Here is a 21,659-nt window from a genome sequence, read left to right as displayed (position 1 = left end):
GACACATAACTATAGAGATAAATGGGGAAAGGATATGAGTAGGCAAGTCCACAAAGAAGAAATAAAAATGGCCCATAAATATATGGAAAAATTGTTCTTTTTTTTTTTTGAGACAGAGTCTCGCTCTGTCGCCCAGGCTGGAGTGCAGTGGCGCAATCTCCGCGCACTGCAAGCTCCGCCTCCCGGGTTCACGCCATTCTCCTGCCTCAGCCTCTCCGAGTAGCTGGGACTACAGGCGCCCGCCAACCACGCCCGGCTAATTTTTTGTATTTTTAGTAGAGACGGGGTCTCACCGTGGTCTCGATCTCCTGACCTCGTGATCCGCCCCCCTCGGCCTCCCAAAGTGCTAGGATTACAAGCGTGAGCCACCGCGCCCGGCCGGAAAAATTGTTCTTACAAGTAATTGAAAACACACAAAGTAATGATGATAGATGATTTTTCTTTTAAGAAATTGATAGAGAAGATATGGGAAAACAGCTACTGTCATCAGCTATTGGAAATGCAAACTGGCAGAACCTTTCTTGAGGATAACTGACAATTAATATGAACAAATTGGGGGTACTTTTAGCCCAATCATTTTAGCTGTAGGAACTTATCATAACTATGTATAAAGATGTAGCTGAAAATGGGTTTATCATGGTATCATGTATAATTGTGAAAAATAAAAAAACAACCAGAGTCCCTCAAAATAGAAGTTTGCTGTAATAATTTTTAAGATTTTGGTGTATCTGGACAATGGCATATTATGTAATATTTAAAAGCAATACATATAAAACTATATTTGACTTATTAAGTCAATCCCAATAAATAAAATCCCAAACAACTGGTTGTCTGCTAAAATGTTAACTGCTTATTTAGGGTGTTGAGATTATGGCTGCTATATGTTTATTTACTTGGCTTCTCTTAGCTTACTTTTCAGGTATTTTGTAATAAGACAAGAAAGCTATTTTAGTGATTGGTTTTAAGCAGTAACTTGGAATATATGCTTTAGTTCTAGCTAGTGATGCTCTGTCTTTACAGATTTACTGACATGTTTGATGATTTTCCACCAAAAAAAAAAAAAATCTCTAGTGAAAGAAACTAAGGAGATGAGTAGGTGTAGTAAATTAGATTTATGGCCTGAAGTAAGTGGGAAACTAAAAAGACAGCTGATGTTATCAGAAAAATTAGTGCTAAGAAACCCTCTTTTGTTTTATTATGGTTTTGAAGTTGAATTTACTAATACAGAATATGATAATACAGATAAGTTGAATTTACTAATACAGAATATAACAGTAACAAGGTCTGTGCTACTGTGGCTTTAAGAATTAGAATTGTTTCCGGCTCGGTGGCTCCCACCTGTAATCCCAGCACTTTGGGAAGCTGAGGCGGGCGGATCACGAGGTCAGGAGATGGAGACCATCCTGGCTAACATAGTGAAACCCTGTCTCTACTAAAAATGCAAAAAAAATCAGCCGGGCGTGGTGGCGGACGCCTGTAGTCCCAGCTACTCCGGAGGCTGAGGCAGGAGAATGGCATGAACTCGGGAGGCAGAGCTTGCAGTGAGCGGAGATCGCGCCACGGCACTCCAGCCTGGGCAACAGAGCGAGACTCCGTCTCAAAAAAAAAAAAAAAAAAAGAATTAGAATTGTTACTGAGAGTTAAAAATAAGTGCTATTGTGTCTAGATGCTTTTCGTTCTAGAAAAGTTAACTAAGATAACTAAAGTATTGAAATATGAGTGAAATATTAGACTTGGGTTCATTTCCGTGTCCTTTCTTTAACAAAACAAAACTTTGCCAATAGATAGATACATGAGAATTTTCTTTACAGAAAGCAGTTGGTTATTATAAATGATGACCGTTCAGGAGGGCAAGGAATCTTTATAAAATATTTTATTAAAATTATCTCTGGTGGCCTGGCGCGGAGGCTCATGCCTGTAATCCCAGCACTGTGGGAGGCCGAGGTGGGCGGATCATGAGGTCAGGAGTTCAAGACCAGCCTGACCAACATGGTGAAACCCTGTCTCTACTAAAAATACAAAAATTAGCCGGGAGTGGTGGCACGCGCCTATAATCCCAGCTACTCAGGAGGCTGAGGCAGGAGAATTGCTTGAACCTGGGAGGTGGAGGTTTCAGTGAGCCAAGATCGCACCACTGCTCTCCAGCCTGGGCAACAGAGCGAGACTCTGTCTTGGAAAAAAAAAAAATAATAATAATAGTAACAATCTCTAGCATGCTTCTATTGTCTTAATGCACCATTCATATTTTGTCTCTTTTTACCCAAATTCTTTAGTGATAAAAGATTAGTATTCAATTGACTTAATCAGATCAATCTATTTAATCAGATACTAAGCCTAGTTTTTTTCCTTTTTGGTGACTTTTGTTTTTACTGTTTTTGTTTAAGGTTATATTTGGGAATTTAAATATCTTTTTGTTCAGCGCAGTTACACACTAGAAAACCTAGAATTGCATACAACGCCTTGGTCATCCTGTGAGTGTTTGTTTGATGATGATATAAGGGCAATTACATTTAAAGCAAAATTTCAAAAAAGTGCACCCTCCTTTGTGAAGATATCAGACTTAGCAACCCACCTAGAGGATAAATGTTCAGGTAAGATCTTTATATACATAAATTCTGCTATTTTTATTTCTTTTGAAACAGGGTCTTGCTCTTGCCCAGGCTGGAATACAGTGGTGTGAACACAGCTCACTGCAGCCTCCACCTCCCAGGTTTAAGTGATTCTCCACCCCCAGCCTTTTGAGTACCTGAGGAGGGAAGGGAAGGCTAGTGCATACCATCAGTGCATGCCACCACACCCAGCTATTTATTTATTTATTATTTTGGTAGAGACAGAGTCTCCCTATGTTGCCCAGTCTGGTCTCAAACTCCTGGACTCAAGTGATCCTCTTGCCTTGGCCTCCCAAAGTGCTGGAATTACAGGCATGAGCCACCACACCCATCCCACTGCTAGTTTTAATATAAGCAAAAAGGCTACCACTTGTGGTAAAAATGTATAATTCTATATAAAAGTGAAATATAAATCTTTGCAAATATCTGAACTAGATTCCAGTAGTTTTAGGAACTATGTGCCAGGAACCAGGGACAAAGAGCAAATACCTATTTTTTATTATATGACAAGTGGGAGCATAAATTCAGTTCCTTACTTTATCTTGGCCAGATGCCAGATTAAAATTTTACTATTTGGGTTAATTTACATATATGTGTAAATATGTTTTCCAATATATGATTCAAGGTTAGTGTGGTTATATCATAAAACTATGCTAAGGAGAATACAGGCAGAAAACAAAGACAATACCTCTCAAAAAACCCAACTTTTAATTGAATACAGAGATTTCATTCTCAGAGAAGAACTCCTTATTCCTAGTTCTACAGTGAAGCATTTACTAATACCAGCAGATAGTTTAAATTAATAATATTTCTGGAAGATAAACACAGATGATAGAACATTTATAAGCTTTTATACTATAAAAATTTCATACTATTTTCAAAAATGGAAGTTGCCTATGGTCATAAAAGACTCTAGATTTATACTAACTGGTAAAATATTGGTAATGTTATAGCATCATGTAAGTTCCTAAGCCAATTTTATATTTATGTGCCCCTCCCGTACTCTGCTTCTCAAACTTCACAGACATATAGAGGTGGTCACCACAGGAAGGAATGCCAGACACAGTTGAGGGGCTACATTACTTTGCAGACATTTAGTTTGGTGCCATGGAGAAGTCAACTCTGTTATTTACTGCTTATGCAAAACAGTTATCTGCTGGGATTCAAGTCCTAGAATTAGGTTTAAAAATAAAAATAAATAACATCATGGACAACAACAAAATAGGAGGCCACCGCGCTGATGATGAAAGATTCTGAGGATATAGCCCCATTTGTTTGAGGATGCAGCCAGGAATTGTGCATGTTCTTGGAAATCCTGGCGGTGTGCTCCTCATTGGCAAGCCATGCCAAAACTGTGCCATTAAAATCAGTCCTTCAGAGGCTTTGTTCACAGAGGCCTGTTTAGCCTTTTTCATTCTCTTTATGTTCAGCTATGAGGGCTGAATTCATAGTTTCTGTCATAGTGTATGTGTTTTTAAGACAAAAATGGAGAGAGAATATGAAAACACAAGCAACTTTTCCCTAACCTATTTTATAGTTAAATAAAAGGAGAAAGACAGATCAGCATGGGAGTATTTCCTAGAAGGGTCTGCTTGCTTAACAAAAGCCAGAGAGGGATGAGGCTAGGCCTGAGTCCTTGTAAAGAAATGAAGACGCTTACCCAGTACCTCATCTTACCGCCAGCAGAATTTCAGTGCTCAGCAGGAGTGACCCCCTTGAAAGCAAAGTCCACATTCAGCATGACCTTTTAATTCTTTTCAAGAGTTGTGTAAATTTACAAAATGATAGGATTATGTGAACATTCTTTTAAAATTGTTGAATTATTAAGAATTTTTTAGGCTGGGCGGGGTGGCTCATGCCTATAATTCCAGCACTTTGGGAGGCCGAGGTGGGTGGATCATTTGAGGTCAGGAGTTCGAGACCAGCCTGGCCAACATGGTGAAACCCTGCCTCTACTAAAAATACAAAAATTAGCCAGGCATGATGTCGGGTGCCTGTAGTCCCAGCTACTTGGGAGGCTGAGGCAGGAAAATTGCTTGAATGCAGGAGGCAGAGGTTGCAGTGAGCCGAGATTGCGCTACTGCACTGCAGACTGGGTGACAGAGCAATACTCTGTCTCAAAAAAAAAAAAAAAAAAAAAAAAAAAAGACTTTTTAAGTGGAGGGAGGACAGCAAGGGTTGAAAAACTAACTGTTGGGTACTCTGCTTACTACAGGAGACTCTACTTGGGTGATGATATGCCCATGTAACAAACCTGCACATCTGCCCCCAAATCTAAAATAAAAATCGAAATTTTTTTTTTTACATAATTTTTTAGGCCAGACACATTGGCTCAAGCCTGTAATCCCAGCACTCTGGGAGGCCAAGAAGAGTGGATCACTTGAGCCCAGGAGTTGGAGACCAGCCTGGGCAACATGGCAAATCTCCATTTCCACAAAAAACACAAAAATTAGCCAGGTGTGGTGGTGTGTGCCTGTAGTCCCAGCTACTCAGGAAGCTGAGGTGGGAGGATCACTTGTGCCCAGGGAGGTTGAGACTGCAGTGAGTCAAGATTGCACCACTGCACTCTAGCCTGGACGACAGAGTGAGACTGTCTCAAAACAAAAAATAATGATAATTTTGTAGTGATTTAACATGTCTTTGGAAAGATGTGGTATTGAATCTTCTACAGTTTGTTACATATTCGATCGCTATGCACTCCTGCTAACTCATGTAGGGATATGTGACACAATTGGAAGAGATGATGAAACCATCTTTGGGCATTGAAAGACTAAAGCAAATGAAGTTAAGAACAGAAGACTCATCATTAACTGGACTCTGAAAGAGATAACCAGAAAACAGTAGGAGACTAGAGTGATTAGTTCTTGACCTGGAGTGTTCTTACTTCTAACTGGATGAAGAAGAACAAATTTGAAAGCTTAAGGCTTAAAGAAGCCTTTAAATTGACTAGGGAGAAAGGGAGAATAATGCTCAGGAAAACTCGTAGACCTCACCAGTACACAGTAAGACAAAAGTAAATTAGGAAAAAATAATGTCTGGGAGATAGTAAATGTTCAGTATTTGTTTACTGGTGAATGGATGAGCCATTAGCAGTGAATTATGAATATGCTTGAGGTTTCTTGTGAGTCACCTGAGAAACGATTAATAAATGAGAACTTTTTATAACCCATACCCAGAGTATATAGATGATAATGGTGAGTGGGAAGTTGGAAAAAAGTTTAAAAGAGGACAGGCTATTGATATTTTTAGGTAGAGAGAAGAAGAAAAGTTCACCTCCTATTTGGCTTTTCTTTTTTCTCTTTTTTTTTTTTTTTTTTTTTTTGAGATGGAGTCTGGCTCTTTCACCCAGGCCAGAGTGCAGTGGCACGATCTTGGCTCACTACAAGCTCCGCCTCCGGGTTCACGCCATTCTCCTGCCTCAGCCTCCCGCGTAGCTGGGACTACAGGCACCCACCACCACGCCCAGCTAATTTTTTGTATTTTTAGTAGAGACGGGGTTTCACTGTGTTAGCCAGGATAGTCTCGATCTCCTGACCTCGTGATCCGCCCGCCTCAGCCTCCCAAAGTGCGGGGATTACAGGCGTGAGCCACCGCGCCCAGCCTGTATTTGGCTTTTCACTATGATCAGTTAAAAAGAAGACAGGGCAAGGAGAGAGGGCATGTTAGCTAGTTTCAAGTATTCGAAGGGATTTCGTCTAAAGGAGGTACTGAACTTATTTTGCCTGATTCCAGAGGATGGGGAAGGAAGGAAACATCACATGTTCAGCCAAATTAGCCAAGTAAACCTGCTCTCAGTTGCAGCCAGACCCCCCTGCCCTTAGATTCTAGGACAATAGTAAAGAAGATGAAGAACAAGACCTCAGTGTATCCTTTTACTACAAGTGACTGTAAATCAACTATAAAATTAGCCATGTTTGTAAATTAAAGTTATAATTTTGGCCCCATAATTTATAATATATCTGTTTGTTGTTTATAGGAGTCGTTCTAATTAAAGCCCAGATTTCAGAGCTGGCATTTCCTATTACAGCAGCTCAGAAGATAGCTCTAAATGCTCACAGTTCTCTGAAGAGTATTTTTTCTTCTCTTCCCAACATCGTATATACCGGCTGTGCAAAATGTGGACTGGAACTAGAAACAGATGAGAACAGGATCTACAAACAATGTTTTAGCTGCTTGCCATTTACTAGGAAGAAAATATACTATAGGTAAGGCAACTAAGCAATCCAATTTGATGGAAAATAATTATTATAGCTCTGGAAAAATTCGTCTGTGAACCTTTGCTTTCTAAAAAGAATTAACTAGAGCTAGTTGAAGAGAATAAAATTTTCCCTGAGTGATAGATAGCTATTTATGGAAGCAAAAATTTCCCAGGAATCGTTATAGGAATTTCTTAATGCAGTAATTGGGAGATTTTATTGTCTTCAAACAGCTGTACCAAAGAAACATTTTCCTTGGTTTACTTTTTGACCAAAATCTAAATGCTCATAAATAACTCATTTTCCCACCTTAACATAGAATTAGAATTTAAAGGCTAAAAGTATCATATGATCTCACCTCTGAGTTGTTGTGGAAGCTAGTAAGACATTTAACCTGTTTTCCCACCTTTACCTTAGAAATTAAAGCTAGCAAATAAATGTTGTATGGTAAAACTGCTAACCAGCTCAGTGAAAAACACATTTTTGAATAATAGGTAGTCAAAAGCTCAGATATTTTTCTTTTTACCTTATAAATTACATGTGTTTACAAAATAGCACTCAGTAGTTTTATGCTGCTTCTGATTATTTCTAAATATTGCAGTATCTAAAAACTAAATGCAGATATATTCCACATGTTATCATGGTATACTTCAAGAAAAGTTATAGAAGCTTAATTTGTAGACCTTATTTCTCTTTACAGATATTATGTTTGTTATAAATAAGTGAATGAATTTTGCTATTACTGTGAAAGTTGCTTTTGTGGAAAAGAAGATTGAATTAAGATGCATGGTAGGCTGGGTGCGGTGGCTCATGCCTCTAATTCCAGCACTTTGGGAGGCCGGGGTGGGTGGATCGCTTGAGCCCAGGGGTTCAAGACCAGCCTGGGAAACATAGGGAAACCCCATCTCTACCAAAAAAAAAAAAAAAAAAGCTGGGCATGGTGACATAGGCCTGTAGTCCCAGCTACTTGGGAGGCTGAGGCGGGAGGATTGTTTGAGCCCAGGAGGTCGATTGTTATAGTGAGCTATGTTTGCACCACTGCACTCTAGCTTGGGCAACAGAGTGAGACCCTGTCTCACAATCAAAACAAAAAATGCATGGTATGTAACAAACAACATTGATTTACTAATAGTTAAGACCCCTCAAAAGTATGTATAGGTGACGTATTTATATCATTCCAAATGTTTCTATTAAATATAAGCATTTATTGGACAAAAATGTTGCTCAATACTATTCCTTATGGGGAGGAGGGCCTTTGAATCTTTAGTTTACAAAATGACTATTCAAGAGAAGGACTTCACAGATCAGTATCACCTGATTATGGCATAACTAGGATGAGGTATTTAAGATCTCTTTCTAAACTGTACCACATTAAAGATGTAGTGCTAGTTTGTTGTCTCGCTAGAATGTTGAATGGTCATGTTAAGGCAAGAATTATTATTTTTTATTTAAAAGCCTTTTTTTTAAATTTTTTTATTTTTTGAGACAGAGTTTTGCTCTTGTTGCCCAGGCTGGAGTGCACTGGTGCGATCTCAGCTCATCGCAACCTCTGCCTCCCGGGTTCAAGCGATTCTTCTGTCTCAGCCTCCCAAGTAGCTGGGATTACAGGCATGTGCCACCACGCCTGGCTAATTTTGTATTTTTTTTTTTTTTTTTTGAGAAGGAGTCTCGCTCTTTCCCCCAGGCTGGAGTGCAGTGGTGCGATCTTGGCTCACTGCAGGCTCCGCCCCCTGGGGTTCACACCATTCTCCTGCCTCAGCCTCCTGCGTAGCTGGGACTACAGGCGCCTGCCACCTCGCCTGGCTAATTTTTTGTATTTTTAGTAGAGATGGGGTTTCACCATATTAGCCAGGATGGTCTCGAGCTCCTGAGCTCGTGATCCGCCCGCCTCGGCCTCCCAAAGTGCTGGGATTACAGGCATGAGCCACCGCGCCCGGCCTAATTTTGTATTTTTATAGAGACAGGGTTTCTCCATGTTGGTCAGGCTGGTCTTGAACTCCTGACCTCAGGTGATCCACCCGTCTCAGCCTCCCAAAGCGCTGGAATTACAGGTGTGAGCCACCACACCCAGCCCAAAAGCCTTTAAATTGTTATTAGAGTCCAGATTATGTGGTTTCCTTGAAAAGAAAATATTGAAATTAACAAACTCCCTTCAAGTTATCAACTACGTGACTCCAAAATCATCTACATAAATCAATCAGCAAACTGAATAAGAGAAAACTCTCATTGATTATTTTTCTAAGACTCAGTCAAATATTTATTAGGAATCCACGTATGTTCACATATCACATATGTACTGTGGATGTTGTGCTAGTTGATCTAAGTAGACTTATTGTGCCCAAGAAGCTTGGTAGTCCATTTAAGAAACACTTAATGAACATTTGTGTGGCATAACAGTCCCAAACTGTGAGTGGGTTGATCATATTTTACATTGGTTGTAACTTGGAGCTCATTTTCCAATGGAAGCAACATTAGATATTGCGTTGGAGTCTCATATGAGGCCACAGACATTTATTAAATTAACATGTAGATAGCATAGTTCCTGCTCTTCAAGCTATCATAAAACTCAAATACCATTTTTAACAATGTTGCTACAGAATATTCAGATTTACATTTTTGGAATACAAGAAATACTCTGTACTAGAAGCAAAAAAACCCAGCAGGTCAAACCACAATTAAGGCTCCTATTTAGGCAGCACTAGGAGATGTTTGGGTCTCTCAAGAGGTTGTAATCAAGGTGTAGGCTGGGGCTGCAATCATCTGAAGGCTTAACTGGGGCTGGAGGATTCATTTCCAAAGTGGCTCATTCATATGGCTGGCAAGTTGAGTTCCTCTTCATTTGGGTGTCTCCACAGGCTGCCTGAATGTTCTCACAAAGTGGCAGCTCATTTCCCCAGAGCAGGAAAGGCAAGAAAGAGAGTTTCAGGTGGAAGCCAGCCTTTTTGTGACCTAGACTCAGAAGTCATGTGGCATCACTTCCACCAAATTCTGTTCATCAGAAGTGAGTTTAGCTGCGCACTGGAGAGTGGATTAGAATGAAGCTAGTGCAGAGAAGAGGTAAGAGGCTGTTGCCTTATTTTGGATGGGAGATGATGGTGGCTTGACTAGAGAGGAAGTGGTGGGAATAAAAAGAAGTGGACAGATTTGAGAATGGTCGGAAAATAGTTTGCAAGATGTAGTGATTGGTAGGTAAAGAGAGAGCACAGGTACATTACAAATTATTGACAGTTGGGTGAACAATAAGATTATTTATTAAAACAAGTAACCGTGGGAGAAATGTTGATCATATTGAGCTTGAGTTCCTGAGAGGTAACAAGTTGGAAAGTGGTTAGATGTAAAGAAATGCAATTTGCAAGAGAAGTCTGGGCTAGGCTTATAAGGTTATCTGTGGTGATTGAACTTTTCCTTGGTTTCTGCACCCTGTTTTGTTTTTCCTTCTTAATCTTCAGTGATTACCTCTCATAATGGATTATTCTTACCAGCCTATAAAGACACTCCCATATTTCTCGTATTAAAAAACAAACAAAATCATCCATTAACATTACATCTCCCTCTTATCCCTTTGTTTTTCTATTCTGTTTTATACCCAGCCAAACTTTGTTAAAGAGTTGTAAATATATTCTCTCTCCGCTATTATGTCTTCAGTTTCACTTCAGTTATTCCATTCTACTCCTACCATGCTGCAGAAGCTGCTTTTGTCAAAGTTACACTTTTGATGTTGCCTGAGGCATGGATACTTCTTTCTTCGCTCTAACTGCTGTCAGTTATATTGAGCATGTCAGTCCACTTCCTCCTTCTTGAAACAGCCTCCTCCTTGCTTTCTAACCTGTCTCTCAGGCCCTTCCTTCTCAACCTCTTCTACCCCCTCTTTAAATGCTGGGGTTAATCTTGAGCTCTCGTCTGTGTCTTTCCTCTTATTCTTTCTGTACATTCTGCCTGGATGGTCACAGCTGTTTTCGTATTTGTACGTACATCTTCACCCTGATTTTCTCCTCCAGGCTCCAGTAGTCAGGTATCAAATTCTTTGCTTGACATCCATCTCACATTTAAAAATACCCACAATAGACTCTTGTATTTCCTAACCACACTCAAATCTAGTTCTCTTCATTTTTATACTTTCTGGAAAATGGCACAACATCTACCCAATTATTTAAGCTGGAAACCTGGGCACAATCGTTGAATCATTTTCTCTTCCCTACCTCCCTTATCTAATCTATTAGCAAGTCCTACAAATTTTCATTCAGAACTGTATCACAAATTCATCCACTTTTTTCCATCTCCACTGCTAACATCTTAGTCCAGTGTATCTCAGCAGGGGCATTGTTGACATTTTTCTCAGGTTTCTCATTATGTACTGTATCCCACATGCTGCAGGGCATGTGGCATCTCTGTTTACCTTCCCCTAGCTGAACCTCAGTTACTGTGAAACCAAAATGGAAAGTCAGTGCCTGCTGGTCTGGAATCACTCAGGCCTCATCTGAGTTCCTACTACCTGTTGTGCAAACCAGCACACCAGCAGTCTCTTGGTGGGGCTCCTCCTGGCCTTGCCTCCTCCCCTTTATTCTCCACCCGTTAGCAGAGTGATTACCCTTTGCTTCACCCATCAGTCGTCTCCTTATGCTTGTTGCCTCTGCAGTCGCATCTGCTGCCACTCCCCTGTCGTCCAGCACTCTAGCCACGTGGCCTTCTTTCAGTTCTTCAGACGTTTTGATTTTTCTCCTTAGGATGTTCTCGAATGTCTTCCCTCTGTCTGACTCCACAAGGCTGGTTTCTTCATGTCTTAGATTAAATGCTGCTTTATCAGAGAGGCCTTTCCTAACCACCCTTCTTTATTTTCTGTTATAGTAGCCTGGGTGTGCTTATTGTAATTTGTAGTTGCATACTGTCTTTTCTAAAAAACATTTTTACTGAAGTAAAATTCATATACCATCAAATTAATCTTCTGAAATGTACAATTCAATGGCTTTAGTATATTCCCAGGGCTGTGTAGCTATCACCACAACCAGTTAGGACATTTTCATCACCCAGCCCTTTACAAAGCCTCCTACTCATTAGCAGTCACTCTCTATTCCCCATGCCCCTCAACCCTTGGCAACTACGAATCTGCTTTCTGTCTCTGTAGATTTGCCTGTTCTAGATATTTTATATAAATATTATATAATATGTGATCTTTTGTGACTGGCTTCACTTAGCATGATGTTTTCAAGGTCCATCCATGTTGTAGCATGTATCAGTACTTCATTCCTTTTTATTGCAAAATAATATTGTATTGTATGCATGTACCACATTTTATTTATCCATTCATCAGTTGATGGACAATTGAGTTGTTTCTACTCTTTGGCTATTATGAATGATGCTACTGTGAACATTTGTGTACAAGTTTTTGTGTGGATATGTGTGTTCATTTCTCTTGGGTATATATCTAGGAGTGGTGGAATTGCTGGGTCATATGGTAACTGTCTGTTTAACCTTTTGAGGAACTACCAGGCTGTTTTCCAAAATTGCTGCACAATTTTACATTCTCATCAGCAATATGAGGGTTGTAATTTCCCCATATTCTTGCCAGTACTTCTTATTCCGTTTTTCTTTTTGTTGCATGTGCTTTCAGGTAATATCTAAGAAAGGTGTCATTTCTAAGCCAAGGTTATGGAGATTTGCTCCCGTATTTTCTTCTAAGAGTTTAGTAGTTTTAGCTGCTATATTTAGGTTTATTATCTACTTTGAGTTAAGTTTTGTATATGGGATAAGGAAGGGGTCTAATTTTATTCTTTTGCATGTGGATATCTAGTTGTCCCGGCGTGGATTTTTGAAGACTGTTCCATCCCTGTTTAGTCATCTTGGCACCACTGTTGAGAAGCCTATTTTCTTTCTTCTTTTTGTAGAGATGAGGTCTCGTTGTGTTGCCCAGGCTGGTCTCAAACTCCTGGCCTCAAGCAGTTCTCCTCACCTTGGCATCCCAAAGCGCTGGGATTACAGGCATGAGCCACCACGCATGCCCAATTTCTTCCTATCCCACTACAGTTTTATGTTCCTTGAGTGAAGGAACCAGATTTGTCTTGTTCACTAGTGGGTACCCAGCACTTACCACAGTCCATGATAGATACTCAGTTTGTATTTGTTGAAATAAATAATGGAGGGTGAGAAAGGCTGAGGAAAGAGTGTAGAGTGAAAAGAGGAAGGAACATAGAGTCATCGTGTGAATAAAGGGGGAAGTGGGTTTTTAGGGGGAAAATAAGTAGTTATGTTTTAGCTCTGTTACATTAAATTCCCCTGCTAATGAGCCTGTTTCTGAATTCTGTTCTCAACTTATTTTTAAAAAATCAATGTAGTTATAAAATAAGTACCACATGCCATGGTTAAAATGCACACTACGTAGGAGGTTACAAAACAAAGAGTCAAAGTCTCCTTCACCATTCAACCCTCTCCCACCAGTGCTGCTTCCATGCTGGTGAGAAGGTTTTTTGTATGTCCTTCCAGTGATTTATTATGTTCATCCCAGCACATGTGTATCCCTTTCTTTAGAAGCATGTGGACAGAAGAATATTGTTCATATTGTTGTTCCCTAGAGTCTATCCTGGTGCTCCTTCCCTAATAGCACTTGTAAATGTTCTTCATTCTTTTTATCAGCTACATAGCATTAAGATTTAGGATGCACCGAAAATTGTTAATCCAGTTCCCTGTTTATTGATATGCAAAACAGTTTATTTCTGATAGGAAAGAATTCAGCTGAAAAAAGTAACTTGAAATTGTGATTGTGAAATATGTGATTATTATTTTTATTTTCACTTCTAAAAATAATTTATAAAACAATTTAATATATTTTTATAGTAGTATCTGAAATTTAAAAATGGATATAGAATAAATAAAATGTAGCAATTTATCATTTGAAGCTCTTGGGGAAAAAAAAAACCTTTTTTTCTTTCTAGGATGTGACAGAACATCTAGAGTTGTTTTAGGAATTAAAATTAATCCTGTATAAAAACCAAGTGCTCTTTGGAATTATTTTTCATTTAAGCATTTCTTTTATTTGAAAATCGTTTTGAAGGTTGTGTGTTGTTTACTCTTTTGTAGGCCAGTGTTAATGACTGTCATTGATGGAAGACATGATGTTTGCATCCGTGTAGAATCAAAGCTGATAGAGAAGATTCTTCTCAACATTTCTGCTGACTGCCTCAACAGAGTGATAGGTAATATATCAGTGTGCCATCAAGAGGTTGTTTTATTCAGGAGTATAAATGGTATATCGGCAGAGAAAGAGCACTGTACTTTAAATTAAGAGCTTTTCTGTCCATATAAAAGCAGAAGGATAATTTAGCTTAAGTGAAATATAAGCCTATGTAAGTTAGAAGGTTGACTTGCTTTACACCTGTTAGTACATGAATAGTGGGAGGCACCTAATTTCTTCTTAACCTACATTTCCCGTTGGTAAGCAAAAACTATTTTACTTAACTCTAGTTTTATAAGAGTGAAGTCAATGAGTGTGTGACACAATATATATGAAGATAGTCCACTGTCAGTGGAATGGATTTGCAAGATCTTCAACCGTGATGTCTTAGTCGTCAGTGGCTAAGAATAAAGCAAAGATAATATATTTGTCAGGTATTCAAACTCCATTCCTGTTCTCATTAGCCTCAGATCCTCTAAGCTGATGAGCTAATCTGGTTCTGTGATTGCTTTATCTTTTAATAGTAGATTGTTTTTCGTGTTTTTTTTTTAGTTGGGGGTGTCTAGTAATTTTGGGTTGAATGCTGAACATTGCATATATTAAGTGGAACAGTACAAACTGAGGTAAATAGTATTTGTACCTGGAAACAGGCATGCCTCTTCTGGTCCTTTACTGGAGGTGAGGGGTGAGCAGGATGGTCAGTCTCGTCATGTGTTGAGTTGGATTCAGGTTTTGTTGTTTCTCTGGTTACCTTCAGGTCACCACTGGTTTCAAATTATCTTGTGCTTATGGTGGGAAGTGGTTCCCCAGTATTCCTGCTCCACCATCAGCATAGCCCTCCACTCTGCACCTGGGCCTCAGAGAAAGTTTCTTTCCACGTTCTTGCACCTCCCCAAGTTGCACAAGCTTTTGTCGGTTGTTATTTGGTGCATCCTAACCTGGTGGGTGGGAGCAGGGTTGTTCCTCTTTGATTCTGGTCCAGCCCCAGTCTTATACAGGATCTTGCGTATGGCGCTTTCTTGGTAGCCCTGTCCCTTATGTGGCAGTGGCAGCTGAGCCCTGTCTTCTGTCTTTGGTGGGTCTTGTGTGGTCCTGGCCCTGCCCCAGCAGTAGGGGACCACTAATGGTCTTAACCCAGGGTGGTTTTTCAGTCCTCCCCCAGGATGGAGGGTTTTTTTTTTTTTCTTTTTTCTTTCCCCCATCTGTACTGGTTCCTCACCTGTACCCTGGGGCAACAGGATTTGGTGTCCCTCCTCCAGCAATTGAAGGCTTTTGTTCCTTAAAGGGGAGGCCAGAAGGTGCTTTGTGTTTTGTAGTTGGAAGCTTTCTCTGATGTTTTGCCCTGCCCCCAGTCTTATGAGCACCTGGTGGAGGTGAGACTTACTATGTGGAAGAGCCTGTGAGGATGCAGATGTTCCTTATGTTGCTGACACTGGCAATTCATTGGCTTTTTGTAATTAATTTATTAATAAAAATTAATCACATTCTTCTTTCCTGCCTGTATGGAGGACCTGTCTTCTTCCCAAGGCCTGCCCCAAGGGAACCTGTGCTCCTGTTCCATCTCCGTGGAGGCACCTGTCTCCTTATGTTTCAGTCTTTTTGGCTGTTTTACAACGTTGATTCTCACGTGTCTTCAAGAAAATGATGATTTTATATTTATTCAGTTTTTTCCAGTAACTGTTAGGGTAGGAGCCACTCTTTCCAGCTTTCTACATCCTAATTAGAAGCCTCTCTTCTTTTTTTTCCCCCATTTTCTTTATTTCATTTTTATTCTTTTGGCTATTTTCATTCCTTTTCTTAATGTTACTTATATATTTTCAGTGTTATCTCTTCTTTTTTTTTTTTTTCTTTGAGACGGAGTTTTGCTCTTGTTGCCTAGACTGGAGTGCTGTGGTGCGATCTCAGTTCACCATAACCTCTGCCTCCTGGGTTCAAGCAAGTCTCCTGCCTCAGTTTCTTGAGTAGCTGGGATTACAGGCACGCGCCACCATGCCCGGCTAATTTTGTATTTTTAGTAGAGATGGGGTTTCTCCATGTTAGTCAGGCTGGTCTTAAACTCCCAACCTCAGGTGATCTGCCTGCCTTGGTCTCCCAAAGTGCTGGGATTACAGACGTGAGCCGCTGTGTCCAGCCTATCTCTTCTTTTTTGCATAATGTAAATTAGTCTTTATCTCTTAGAGAAGCATCATTCTCATATCACATATACTTCAGTGTTTTGTGCATTCTTGAGACAATTAAAGTTGTACTTCTTGGCATTAATTAGATTGTGATCATAAGTCAAAATGTCATTGGTTATAAAGTACTCATCAGATCATGGAGACTATTACTAATATTGGTTATGTTTTAGTTTATCGCAGTGAAAATACAAAATTTAAAAGTTATTGTAGAGAATTATCATACCCCCCAAAATATGTCATTGGTCCTCCAGTACTCTGTAGTCCCCATCCAAGAAAGACTGTGGTAATTGTCAGGGGGTTAGTACGGTTTGAGCATGGTCAATGGTGCTTTGTCATTCTGGTATTGAACAACCTGCCAAATGTCTTGATTAGATGTCCTAAAAAAGTGAGGGGAAGAATGTAGGACAAATACAAAATAAAATAACACATTTAGCTATACTTTTAGTATTTTTTCTTATTGAGATTCAATATTTCTTAAGTGACCAATTCAAGATTCTTTTATATAAAAAATAAATATATGCATAAGTAACTGTGATAAGAACTGTGGATGGATAAGAGCACTCTTGTGATGTACTGTAGCATAACCAGAACTGCTGTCGGTCTGAACGGTGTGTTATCTGGGCCTGTTTCTTGTGTCGGGGGATCACATGCTATCACTCTGGAGTGCCTCAATAGCTTGTAACTAGAAAGAGAAGGTGTAGGAAGAGTAGTTTACGTACCTATTTATTTATTTAGAGACAGAGTCTTGCTCTGTTGCCCAGGCTGGAGTGCAGTGGCACAATCTCAGCTCATTGCAACCTCTACCTCCCGGGTTCAAGCAAATCTCCTGCCTCAGCTTCCCGAGCAGCTGGGATTACAGGCATGTGCCACCACTCCCGGCTAATTTTTGTATTTTTAGTAGAGATGGGGTTTTACTGTGTTGGCCAGGCGTGTCTCGAACTCCTGACCTCAAGTGATCCGGCCGCCTCAGTCTCCCAAAGTGCTGGGATTGCAGGTGTGAGCCACTGCTACTGGCCGGGAAGAGAAATTTAAAATGTGTTTGAGACTAGAGGAACCAAGAGAAACAACGAAACCATTCAATGTGTGTGCTCCTGTCAAGCTAACAGCTATCTTGAGAGCTCTGTGTTTTCGTCTTCCGCAGTTCCTTCCTCAGAGATCACCTATGGGATGGTCGTGGCAGACCTGTTCCACTCTTTGTTGGCAGTCAGCGCAGAACCTTGCGTATTGAAGATTCAGAGCCTCTTTGTGTTAGATGAAAATAGCTATCCATTACAACAAGATTTCTTTCTCCTGGATTTTTATCCTGACATTGTAAAGCATGGAGCTGATGGCTGTCTGTGAGGCCAGAGGTAGAATTGCAGGCATTTCAAGGAAGAAGTACTAAAATGATTTGTCTTTTGAAATAAATGAATGACAGGGCTTTTGCTTTGGATTTTTTATGAAATATATTTTACAAAGAGAATTGCACTAGATATATAAATTAAAACTTTTTTCTAAGAAAATCCTGTGAGGTTTAAAAAGATTGTTTTTGTCTTTTGGTTTCTTCCTTTCTTCTGGAGAAATGATCTACCAGTCAAGGCAATATGTAGCAGATCCCTGGGAATTAAAGGTTTGCCCATTTTTTCACTGTATTTAGTCCCTGCTACATTCCAGGCGTTGTACTAAGAATGGGGAACCACAGGGAAGACATTCCCTCAGAAACTGCTGCAGTGCTTTCGCTTATCCCTACCTAAAAAACCGTCAATGTAAAATCATTTCCTTGATTATAACTATAATGATAATGGATTAGTTTATATAAACCTATGTTTAGGGCCGGGCGTGGTGGCTCACGCTTGTAATCCCAGCACTTTGGGAGGCTGAGGTGGGCGGATCACAAGGTCAGGAGATCGAGACCACAGTGAAACCCCGTCTCTACTAAAAATACAAAAAATTAGCCAGGCGTGGTGGCGGGCACCTGTAGTCCCAGCTACTCGGAGAGGCTGAGGCAGGAGAATGGCGTGAACCCAGGAGGCGGAGCTTGCAATGAGCCGAGATCGCGCCACTGCACTCCAGCCTGGGTGACAGAGCGAGACTCCGTCTCAAAAAAAATAAATAAATAAAAATAAAAAATAAAAAATCTGTGTTAGACAAGTTCAAGACAAGCGTGTCTTTCTATAAAAAGTATTGAAAATGAAGGAAATGAGATCATGTTTCAATTTATTAAAGCAGGGAAGAGCATTCTGTGGTTAGTTCATGTCTAGGATTTGAGTGCCTTACTGAATGTATTTACCAGCAAACATGTAGCAGTCTGTTCTCTCATTGTGATTGTGGAAGAAGCTCATGTAAAATGGTAGTCATTAATGAGGAAGTAAGGCGTGGTACTTATTCTGTAAGTTCAGAGTATGCCGAGTGTTAATAGATTATCATATCGCCTGAAAATAAATTTATGATGACATGAACAAGCTTATTTTACTCTGTGTATGTTTTTAAAAATTCCTTTGGTTCAGAGGTGGTTGTTGTTTTTTAACTTTGCTTCCCTAAGAATGAACCACAAGAGTTTTGTGATTCTTTCAAAAATAATATGCCAAAATGCCTTGTGGGAGCACACACACACAAATGCATGTTTCTGTGGAGAAGGATCCATAGCTTTCAACAAATCCTCAGAGGGTTCTGTGACCAAGAAAGGTAAGAACAAGGGTTTAACTGATGAGTTTCTTTGTTGGGGAGATAAGGGAATTAGAGCAAATGATTGCCAAAGTTTTGTCTAGCAACTAATAAGGTGGGTACAGAAAGAATTGACCCCATTTTGTATCTAGAGAGACGGGAATTCAAACAAAATCATTGGCTCCCTTCAACGATTCATCGAATGGGTGATGCAACTTGAGCCTGTAATTGACGCCTTCTAATCTGTGCTCTCTCAACTATAACCACACGAGGCGGAGATTTGGAATTCTGATATAAAATCTGCCCAGTCGATATAGGCCAACCAAGAGAGCTGTTCTCTTAAGTGTGCCCTTCCCCACTTTGTCCTCAAGTGGGGACCTAATCCCTACATCAACCAGAACATAATCCCCAGGAACAGATGGCTTTTCACATCCTATTGGGAAGAAATCTTTAAACCATTTCAGGTGAGTCAACAGATCACACCAACATCTCTTCACAGTTGTTGGTATGTATTTCATTAATTAACACATATTTCCAGGAGCCGTTATTTAGGTTGGGAACTGTTTCCTCCAGTCCTGAGGAATCTGAGCTATCCACAGAAGTTATGAGCTATTTAAGTGGGATCAGGATCAGCCCATTGCTCCTGCTATGGTCTGAATGTGTCAACCCAGAATTCTTACGTTGAAACCTCATCTCTGATGGCATTCAGAAGTGGGGCATCTGGGAGGTGATTAGGTCCTGAGGGCTGTGCCCTTGTGAATGGGATCAGTACCCTTACAGAAGTGGCCCAAGGGAGCTTCTTTGTCCCCTTCTGCCACAGGATACAACCAGAAGGTGTCATCTTTGAAGCAGAGAGCAAGCCCTCACTAGATTCTCAATTTTCTGGCACCTTGATCATCCCAGCCTTCAAACTGTAAAAAATAAGTTTCTGTTACTGATAAATTGCCCAGTCTGTTATTTTGTTATAGTGCCCAGAACGGACTAAGACACCTTCTGTGTGTATTCTTTACCTGAGTTGACAAGTAAGTGTCTTTACTCTGTTATGTTTTCATAAAACTCAGTGGGGTAGCCAGAGTGTCATCCAGCAGTCCCATATCTGGCAGTCTCATGGTGGGCATTTTAGAGAGACCTCATTCTTCATCTCCTGGTAGTTCAGCTTGCAGGGACAGCTCTCCTATTTTTAGAGAACGATTTTTACTTGTTAGTCACTTAGTTTCCCCAAAGGTATCCTTTTTCTGACAGCATTAGAGGCATTCACCTTTCTCCCCACTAGTAAGATCTGTGCTGTTTCATTTTACATCTTGTTTTTTTTTTTGGTTGGGGGAAAGGGGGCTGATCATCAAATGAGTTGACAACACTGGGTGCATGATCCACCCTGCAGACGTTCGCTGAATGTCTACCATGTGCTAGGCACTGGGAATACAAAGACACGAATGTCTGCCTTCTGTAAGTTCACAGGCAAGCTGGTGAAGAAATATTTAAACAAAATTATATCAGCGCCAGGATTAAATCTGTGTGGAATACAGAGCCAAGGCAAAACAGGTAACAGTAGGATGGGTTTGTTAGTCATGACTCTTGGTTGCAAGTGACAAAAACTCAACTCAGAGTAGCTTGAGCAAAAAAGGGGGACTTGATTGACTCACATAAATGAGGGTAGTACCAGCTTAAGGCACAGTTGAATCCACTGGCCTAAATTACCTGTTTACCCCTACTCCCTAATTTCTTTTCTTTTTTCTTTTCTTTTCTTTTCTTTTCTTTTCTTTTCTTTTCTTTTCTTTCTTTCTGTCTGTCTGTCTCTTTCTTTTTTCTTTCTCTCTCTCTCTCTCTCTGTCTCTCTCATCAGAAGAGGTCTTTTACGCTGTTATTGCAAAAGCATAGATGTTTCTACAGACTTTTGATAGGATAACATTTTCACAGTGATTATAAATTTGCATCATCCCTAGAATTCTAAACTACTGGGATCTGAGGCCATAAGTTGTTTAAGAGTATTCTGACATTACCTTAGATTCAGCAAAACTTGAATAGTTGATCATGCCTTTCTTAGAAGAAAATATCTGTAATTTCTCAGAACAATATAGAATGAGATAGAAAAACTAACCATCCCTATGTTTCTTATTTTAAGTGATATATTTGTATCCTGATGGGTTTCTAGGTGTTGGGACACAGATCATGAATCATAGAACAATTAGAATAAAGTGTTCGTCTTTCTCAGTAGTTTAATTCTGGCCCTTGATTTAATGTCAACAGGGGAGAAATGTGTGAGAGGGGATGAGGTTTGCCAATTAATTGTCATTATGTCTTTGGAGGTCTTGAACCTGATTTGTTATTAAGAAGTGAATTCTACCCACTTAAGGCATACATTTGCTAAAGGTGACCTCTCTGCTTGCACGTTGTTAAGAAATCGTGATTTTTTTTCAAAACCATCATCAGCTTTACAGTTTTTGAGGAAAGATCTAGAAGCCTGTTAAAATGGACTTACCAGGCAGGGTTCAGCCCAGGAAACCCAAGCCACTCTGGGTATTCTAAACAGAGAGAGATTAATGTGGAATTCAGGTGTTTGCAAAGGTATTGGAAGGCTGGAGGAGCAGGCATCAGTCTGAGCTCCAGGAGGCTGCCACGTGAACGATGGATTCATGAAAACATCACCATTGGCTGCAATCTTAGGTTGAGGATGCAGCTGCTGGCATCCCCGCAACTGACTCTCAAGCACATGGAAGCTGGGAGTTACTTGCTGCTGCCCAAAACTCAGTCCCCACAGCTACACTTGCCAGGAGCAGTAGCTTCAGGAAGATAGCCTGGATTTCACTCATCTTCCATATTGCACATGTGTGTGTGTCTCATTGATGGAACATGATTCACACTGAGAGCT

The 21,659-nt window shown here is 40.1% G+C and overlaps 1 protein-coding gene across 5 annotated transcripts in view; it reads left to right on the top strand.

Moving 5' to 3' along the window:
• LOC100587392 (shieldin complex subunit 2) overlaps nucleotides 1-18,030 on the top strand; it is an 83,244-nt gene extending 65,214 nt beyond the window's left edge. For 3 of the 5 annotated variants that reach the window (XM_030799163.1, XM_030799164.1, XM_004091115.3), the window contains 4 exons: nucleotides 2,385-2,591; nucleotides 6,586-6,814; nucleotides 13,877-13,992; nucleotides 17,289-18,030. In XM_030799163.1, the coding sequence (XP_030655023.1) occupies nucleotides 2,385-2,591; nucleotides 6,586-6,814; nucleotides 13,877-13,992; nucleotides 17,289-17,488 (752 nt within the window). In that variant the 3' untranslated portion in view covers nucleotides 17,489-18,030. Of the gene's footprint in view, nucleotides 1-2,384; nucleotides 2,592-6,585; nucleotides 6,815-13,876; nucleotides 13,993-17,288 lie in introns of those variants that run through there. The other 2 variants (XM_003281950.4, XM_030799166.1) reach the window with 2 other exon arrangements.
• The last annotated feature ends 3,629 nt before the right edge of the window (nucleotides 18,031-21,659 follow it).

Source organism: Nomascus leucogenys, chromosome 18 (genome assembly GCF_006542625.1).
Source record: "Nomascus leucogenys isolate Asia chromosome 18, Asia_NLE_v1, whole genome shotgun sequence".
Classification (NCBI taxonomy): Eukaryota; Metazoa; Chordata; class Mammalia; order Primates; family Hylobatidae; genus Nomascus; species Nomascus leucogenys.
This window is presented reverse-complemented; position numbering and strand designations above follow the sequence as displayed.